Source organism: Garra rufa, chromosome 19, assembly GCF_049309525.1.
Source record: "Garra rufa chromosome 19, GarRuf1.0, whole genome shotgun sequence".
Classification (NCBI taxonomy): domain Eukaryota; kingdom Metazoa; phylum Chordata; class Actinopteri; order Cypriniformes; family Cyprinidae; genus Garra; species Garra rufa.
Genome location: NC_133379.1, coordinates 24492821 through 24501376, shown reverse-complemented (window position 1 = coordinate 24501376; position 8556 = coordinate 24492821). Strand labels below are relative to the sequence as shown.

Sequence of the window (8556 nt, the reverse complement as noted above, 5' to 3'; positions counted from 1 at the left end):
TGTCCAAATGAGCCAATACGATGGGTTGGGTACCTCAAGCCATCCCCCAAACTCCATGCGAGTGCGCACCACAGGGACAATTGGCATACTCACGATGGTGCAGTGGTGGGGAAGCCTGCTGGCAGCCCAGAAGGCATTGCATCCTAGATCACACCAACAGGATTCCCAGTGTCCCCAGAGGGACTGGCCAGAGATGCTCGAGGAGGCATTGCATCCATTACCGATAGAGGGCATTGTGGATGAGAGTGTGGTGGATAGAACAAGGAGCTAACGGAAAAACAAAAGATTCTCCACACAGCCCTCCGGGGGAAGGAGTGGTGCTGTCCCCGCCATTTCCTGAGAAAGAGACACTTTCCTGAGTGGATGAAGCAAGTGAGGAAGATGCAGGAGGGCCTTCCTGGTCCACCTGCTGTGCCCTGGTGATCTTCAACTCCACCTGCTCCATTCTGGTGGTCTCCACCCTGGTGCCCTTCAGCTCCACCTGCTCTGCCTTGGTGATCTTCAGCTCTGCCTGCTCCTCCCTTGTGGTCTTCAGCTCCAGCCTGGCTTCCTGGTCCACCTGCTGTGCCCTGGTGATCTTCAACTTCACCTTCTCCTCTCTGGTGGTCTCCACCCTAGTGCCCTTCATCTCCATCCACTCTGCCTTGGTGATCTTCAGCTCTGCCTGCTCCTCCCTGGTGGTTTTCAGCTCCACCCTGGCTTCTTGGTCCACTGGCTCTGCCCTGGCTTCCTGCTCTGCCAGCTCTGCCCTGGCTCCCTGGTCTACCTCAGTCCAAACCCTCTTCCACCACACGGGCCTGGCCTACCATCCCTCTCCCTAATCTACCTCTGCTTTCCCTCCCTTTCCTCATGGACTTGAATTTTAGTTTTGGAGTGTCTGGAAGGCTCCTTCGATGGGGGTAATGTCATGAATTACCTGATGTTGCATGGTTCTCAACAGTGTTCAGCAGCAGCATCTCTATTAATAACAAAGCTGTAAATGAATCTGCAGCAATGTTACTAGCTTGCTACTGAAAAGTGTGTGTAACTTTATTAGTTACAAAACTATTTTATTTACAAAGTTGCGAGGACACTGACACATTTCTGTGTGTGTATGTTGTGGTCTGTGTGCAAGTTTGTGTCTGAACTGTATATGTGTGCATTTGTATGGAAGAGAGACTGAGAGAATTAGACCTGCCGTAAACAATAAAATATAATTTTGTTAGAAAAAGTAATACATTAGTAATATATTTTGTTATACAGTCATATGAATTGGCTCCATCACTCTCTCCTCTCTACCTGTAGCTGGTGTGTGGTGAGCGCACCGGCGCCGTTGTACTGTGGCTGCCGACGCATCATCCAAGTGGATGCTGCACACTGGTGATGGTTGAGGAGAGATCCCCCATATGATTGTAAAGTGCTTTGGGTGTACGGTAGGGGTGGAGCCGAACCCGAATGCGTTATTCGGAAAGGCACAAATAGCGTGTTTTTTACGAATACTTATTTCGAACAAATACTTTAAAAAATATTTGTATTCGGGAACAAGAAAAACTTTATATTTGAAAAAGCTGCGTTTCCTCATGAGACCGCAGTCAGTGCATGTCCGCGTGAGTGAGTGACATTCAGGAGTCGGGGGTGGGGTTAAAAGAGGTGACAGACACAGGCTGCTACACACAGCAACAGAGAAGACTCGGCTGGGTGAAAAAAGACTTCACTGCATCACTATTTTTGTTGAATAGATTTTTGTACCTTAACTGGGTTCTGGAGGCAGTTTATAGCTTTTGGGAGGCAGAGTTTGATCGGGAGATTATTCCATTAGGGGCCGTTCACATGCCGCTCAAGTTCGTTGTTTTACATGTAGACGCGGACATGGTGCTACGCGTTCGTTTTTTCCAGGCACGTCCGCGCCGCATCCAGATAAATACATCTCAACTTTTCAGAATGCCACAAGCGCAGCGCAGGTCATGTGACCAGAACCAACCAATCAGCTTCACCCTTTCCCTTAATAACATTGAAAAACAGCCAAGTTGGAGGAACAGCTCATCATATCTGTACAGGAATAACCATTTTAAAATAAATTTAATAGCAGAGCTACTGCAAGTGATTTTTAATGCTGGAAATCCATTTATGCTTTGCTGAAGCTTCCGAGTCTTCATTGAGAGATCAGGTCATGGTTGCTTAGCAACGGCAGACGCCACGGGAAAGAAGTTCATTCAGAAGAAGAACAGTTCTTTTAAGTATTATTTGTTTTTATTCTGTCTGTTCAGCGTCCTCCAACAAGGACGGGTGGTGGTGGGGTTCATAATGTTCACAATGGTATTTTATTAGTTGTTGGTTTAACCATGGTGGCTGTTATGTTATTTTCTTTTCAATGGCGTTCCTTGTTACATGTTCAAAAACATCAACCAATATTGCATATACATAATTATTATAATGGATATAATTAAAGAATACTTACACTATAACGTAAATTATAAGTGTAACGCACAAAAAAAAAACAGGATTTTACACCTATTTTGAATTTTACTCAAATACAAATACAAATACAACTACTTTTCCCCCCCTCAACAAATACAAATACAGATACAAATACCAGTTCCAACTCCTAGTGTACGGCAATACACAGTGAAAGTGCTATATAAATGCATCATTGATTCATTCATTCATATATTACTGAATAATAATGTCATTTTTATTAATTATTATATTTGTTTGCTTGGTCAGTGTGGACCTTTGCAATAATTAAAATTATTTGGTGAAGTGAAATGGAACTCCCTGGAACTACTTTAGATGTGCTTATTACATCAAATAAACAAATTCATCAATTAAATTTAAACCTGTTGCGGAGAAAAAAAATGGGGCAAATAAATCAACAAAAAATTAAATAATGGTTCTGATCATTGTCCAAGGGCCAATGTGTTGTCCATAACCCCATAATTAATCCCAAGAAATTTTAGAATATCTCTTATATTTCCCTAAAGACAAATCAGTAAATATAAAACCAAGCAAGCCCTAACCACTTTCATTTGCAACATTTGTGGATACAGTATGTTTGTTTTCTTTCTTTTTTTTCTGACTGTGGCTGCTTTATTTTCTTTAGGTAACAACTCTGTGGGCAATTACTCTTGCACAATAATTGAAGTTTATTTTATTTTATTTTATTTATTTTATGCTTTATTTATGTTTTACTTACCTTTGACTAAAAATGTCTTATGTTGAGTTGTGCTGCATTACATTTGTTTGTTTCATGTGATTTTAAAGGACTGTACTATGAATACCATGATGAATAATGTGTCACATCCTGTGATATTGACTCTTATGGTGCCAAAAGAAACTATACTATATAGGCACATATATTTTATTTGTTTTCTGGCATTATATGTGCTTATCTTGTCAATTAATATTTGTCTTGTTATGGTCATTATCAAGGAGAAAACTCTTCACGAACCAATGTACATATTCTTGTGTCATATGTGTATAAATGGGGTTTATGGAGCCTCAGGATTCTACCCTAAAATTTTGTCTGATTTAATATTAGATTCATATGTGATCTCATTTCATATGTGTGCTCTGCAAACCTATGTCATCTACAGCTCTTTAATTTCTGAGATCACTATATTAACAGTGATGGCTTATGATAGATATATAGCCATATGTAAACCTTTAGACTATCATTCTAAATTAACTAAAAACACCTGTGTGAAATTAATTTTATTCTCATGGATTGTTCCCAACTGCTTTTGCGTTACAGCAGCCCTGTTAACAAACTTCAGGCCTATTTGTAAATATCACATTGACAAATTATATTGTGACAACTGGTCAATTGTAAAACTGTCCTGTGTGTCAAGTTTTGTTAACAATATCTTTGGATATTCCATGACTGTCATATTTGTTAGCTTTATAGTTTTTGTCATACTGTCCTACTTAAAACTGATCTCTGCATGTAAAGCATCATTAGAAAACAGAAGGAAATTCTGGCAAACATGTTTGCCACATATATTTTCACTGATAAATTTCACATTTGCTTCTTTATTTGATATCATGTATAGCAGATATGGTTCATCTGACATTCCAGAGAGTTTGCGTAATTTTTTGGCTCTAGAATTGGTGATAGTCCCACCTGTGTTCAATCCTCTAATCTATGGATTAAATATTAGAGCAGTGCGCACGAGAGTTTTCACTTTATGTGTATCATGTGCATCAAGAAAATATTTTTCAAAAAAGGTCCACAACTTAATTATGTAAAACTGATACAAGAAAAAAATGTTTTATACATTATCAATAAATTGTGACAAACAGCAAGAGTGTTCTTAACAAGCATATTTCTGGTGTGATGTGTGTACGAACTGTGAAAATACATTATTAAATACAAATAAATTATTAAATGTAAAAATGTATTAAAACTCTAACAGCCTTTGTAAATGTAATCTTTACCTAATGAGTTCTACTCTTCAAATTTGTGTTCTCATACTCATACTGACCCTGAAAGATCCTGAATTTTTTAGGAACATAAAGTTGTTTCCTTTTAAAGGGAAAATTCTGTCATCACTTTGTTAATTTGGGACACAAAAATACTTTGATGGATGTCAATAGGAACCAAAACTGTTTGGTTACCAACGTTCTTCAAAATATCTTCTTTTATATTCTTAACTCAGGTTTGCAATGACATGAGGGTGAGTAAATAATGACAGAATTTTCATTTTTGTGTGGACTCTGCAACCCAAAAGTAAAGTGCATGTGTATATCACAGTATGTTGTCTCAAAAACCACACAAATCATTAATTAGTCAATGACTTCTAAAGTCAAAATCAACAGAAACCATAATATAAATCAAATAAAAACTAATAATGATAAAATAAAATAATGGAATATGGTAGATATTTTTGAAACCATCACATTGCATTAAAGATATTTAATTGATATCTTAAAACAGGGGTTTTCAAACCTGTCCTGGAGCCTCCCCTGCCCTGCACATTTTGTATGTCTCCCTTATTAGGCACACCCAATTCAGGTCTTGCAGTCTCTACTAATGAGCTGATGATTTGAATCAGGTGTATTAGATGAGAGAGACAAGCAAAATGTGCAGGGCAGGGGAGGCTCCAGGACAGGTTTGAAAACCCCTGTCTTAAAACTTACATTAATTTGCTTTTCTCTAAAGCAGTGGTTCTCAATCCTGGTCCTGGGGGACCCCTGCTCTGCACATTTTGCATGTCTCTCTTATTTAACACACCTGATTGAGATCTTCAGCTTGTTAGTTCAGTTCATGGATCTCTCTCCTAATGAGCTGATCTCAATCAGGTGTGTTAAATAAGGGAGACATGCAAAATGTGCAGAGCAGGGGTCCCCCAGGACCAGGATTGAGAACCACTGCTCTAAAGTACATAAGCAATTCAACAATGAAGTGACATCACCTTAGTTATCAAACCCAATTATCGAAGGGGTTAATAAACCCACCCTATCCTCTGACCCTTTGTTATATAAACATGTACAAGGGATTCAGCCATGAGCATTTGGAAATCTCCCTGAGAGCACAGAACAAAAGGCCTTTCCAGAACACCTCCACATTTTTCACACACTTTTTTAGTTTTTCAGGTACAAACGCAATTAATTTGGCAAGCTTTATTAGCTTTCTCTTTAAAGTGTTTGAGTGTAAATACTATGAGTCTGACCACATTGTGTGTATACAAAAAGAAAATGCTTGTGATAAAGTATGATATAAGCATTGATTATGATTGTACTTTTCCTAAAATGCTTATGTTTTTGCATTTGTGTCTGGTTTGCATTAGTTTGTCAAGTGGAATGGACAACATCTCCTCCTTCTCCTCTTTCTCTCTTACAGCTCTGAATGACACAAGCAGGTCCAACAGGATCACTGTATTCTCTTTGGCTCTCCCAGGCTATTTACTGACCATTTTTGTCAACACAGTTTTGATTTTCATAATTGTACTGGAGAAAGTTCTCCACCAGCCTATGTATATATTTTTGTGCAATTTGTGTATAAATGACTTATTCGGAGTCACAGGATTGTATCCACCCATGCTGTATTATTTACTAAATGACACCAATGTTATCTCTCTGGAAGAATGTGTCATCCAAAGCTTTGCCATTTTCTCGTATGCAATAGGTGAGTTTACTAATCTGTGCATAATGGCATTCGATAGATACTTAGCGATCTGCAGACCTCTGTACTACCACACTGTCATGACAACAATCACGGTTTGGAGGCTGGTGACTTTCGTTTGGATGTTTCCCTGCTGCACTGCAATACTGATGATACTGATGACACTCAGGTTTCCCATTTGCATGAACCAGATAGACAAATTGTACTGTGAAACCTGGGTCTTAGAGAGACTTGCCTGCAAGGTGGACACTGCTCAGTTTGTCCTCAGTGGAATATTAACATGTGCTATTAACGCTCTGGTGTGCTTTGTGTTTTTGTCTTATATAAAAATCCTGATCGCTTGTAAGCACTCTGTTCAAAACCACAAGAAGTTCATGACAACATGTCTGCCACATTTGATAGCCTTTTTGAATTATGTGGTTTGGTCACTTTTCAATAGCTTCTATGAGAGGTTTGGAACTAGCAGCCTGTCTCTGGGTTTTAAAAACTTCTTGTCAGTTTCCTTTGTGATCATTCCACCTCTGGTTAATCCTATAATATATGGAATTGTACTAACTCCTATTAGGACTAAAGCAAAAAATATATTCCAAAGCTTAAGAGTAAGTCATACTGATTGATTATTCCCAACAGATCTGGAAAAAAAAGAAAAAAACATGGGTTGCATGAAATAGCAAGTGTGGGCTATGTGCTCCCTGATGATTCATGACAGCTATGATGAATATCAAAATAAAAAACCATGAGTGTGTGGTCAGATTGTATTGATATTAAATATGAAAACAATAAATATATATATATAAATATCAGTACAGATATTGTAATGTAATTTGTTTAATCATTAAAACACCACTGAATCTTCACTATTATAAGTAATTATCTGCATTTATTTATGAAACATTTTATTTTATATACAAAGCAAAACATATGAGATTGCTATGACAGAAAGTAAATGTCCATGTCTGACAGAGTACAAGGCAAGTATCTACTAATTACTATTATGAGCATGAAATAGGTTAACAATAAGTGTAACTATGCTTTTTACTAATGCTTTTTAAATTTGTCTTAATATTTTGGAAAACATCCAAACCTTAGTAATTATAAAAGTGGTGATAGAAATAGTGCATTGGCTCTGAAATTATGCTGACCTATGAACTCTGAGAAAATAATAGCTCAAAAAAATTCATAAAACAGCTACTTAATTTTATTTTTTGTATAAATGTATTTATGTGTGTGTGTGTGTGTGTGTGTGTGTGTGTGTGTGTGTGTGTGTGTGTGTGTGTGTTATATATTGTTATAGCGATTGATGTGCGCATGCCCAGTAGTCAGAGCTGTATCCCTTCTAGCCTACGGTGCAGACGCAGGTGACATCACTCCCTCAAGCCACACTCATTCATAGCATTATCTAAAAGATGACTACAAAGAAAAAGTCTGACACATGGCCAGCCAGCCAGGGTTCATCATTGGGAGAAAAAGAAGAAATGATACACACATTTTGTTGACTAAAACTAGATGAAATGTCATCAGTTTTCGTTGACTAAAACTAGACGAAAATAGTCATGGCTAATTCTGATTAAAATAAGACTAAAACGCTCAGACTTTTAGTTGACTAAAACTTGACTAGACTTAAAGCATGGCAAGCTAACTGCTTAACGAAATGCTAATGATAATAAACACGAGATAAAAAAATGTGAATGGAGTGCGAATTGCAAGCTAACCGGCTAACGCAATGCTAATGGTAGTAAACATAAGATAAAAATGTGAATGGAATGTGCATGGCAAGCTAACTGCTTAACAAAATGCTAACATTAGTAAACATGAGAAAAAAAAAAACATGAATGGATCACGAATGGCAAAGTTAAACGGCCGACGGAATGCTAACGATAGTAAACACAAGATTAAAAAACGTAAATGGAGTGTAAATGGCAAGCTAACCGGCCGACGGAATGCTAACGATAGTAAACACAAGATTAAAAAACGTAAATGGAGTGTAAATGGCAAGCTAACTGGCCGACGGAATGCTAACGGTAGTAAACACAAGATTAAAAAACGTAAATGGAGTGTAAATGGCAAGCTAACCGGCCGACGGAATGCTAACGATAGTAAACACAAGATTAAAAAACGTAAATGGAGTGTAAATGGCAAGCTAACCGGTCGATGAAATGCTAACGGTAGTAAACACGTGATAAAAAACATGAATGGAACGTGCATTCCCTGCTGAAAAAACAGCATATGCTGGTTAGGTATGTTTTGGTGCTGGGATGCTGGTTTATGCTGGTCCTTTGCTGGTTTATGCTGGTCCTTTGCTGGTTTATGCTGGTCATGTTGCTGGTCAAGGACCAGCATAAACCAGCTAAAACCAGCATCCCAGCACCAAAACATACCTAACCATCATATGCTGTTTTTTTTTCAGCAGGGTGGCAAGCTAACCGCTTAAAGAAATGTTAACGATTGTAAATGCG

The 8556-nt window shown here is 38.1% G+C and overlaps 2 protein-coding genes across 2 annotated transcripts; both read left to right on the top strand.

Annotated features, from left to right (window-relative positions):
* The first annotated feature begins 3261 nt into the window (after nucleotides 1-3261).
* Nucleotides 3262-4224, top strand: LOC141292020 (olfactory receptor 4E2-like). Its single transcript, XM_073823995.1, has one exon. It carries the CDS (start codon nucleotides 3262-3264, stop codon nucleotides 4222-4224), a length of 963 nt encoding a protein of 320 aa, XP_073680096.1.
* Nucleotides 4225-5778: 1554 nt separating this feature from the next.
* Nucleotides 5779-6717, top strand: or61a1 (odorant receptor, family 61, subfamily A, member 1). The gene has a single exon (XM_073823994.1). It carries the CDS (start codon nucleotides 5779-5781, stop codon nucleotides 6715-6717), a length of 939 nt encoding a protein of 312 aa, XP_073680095.1.
* The last annotated feature ends 1839 nt before the right edge of the window (nucleotides 6718-8556 follow it).

Coding starts and splice junctions, on each gene's coding strand:
- or61a1 (XM_073823994.1), top strand. CDS start 5,779: ATGGACAACATCTCCTCCTTCTCCTCTTTCTCTCTTACAGCTCTGAAT.
- LOC141292020 (XM_073823995.1), top strand. CDS start 3,262: ATGAATAATGTGTCACATCCTGTGATATTGACTCTTATGGTGCCAAAA.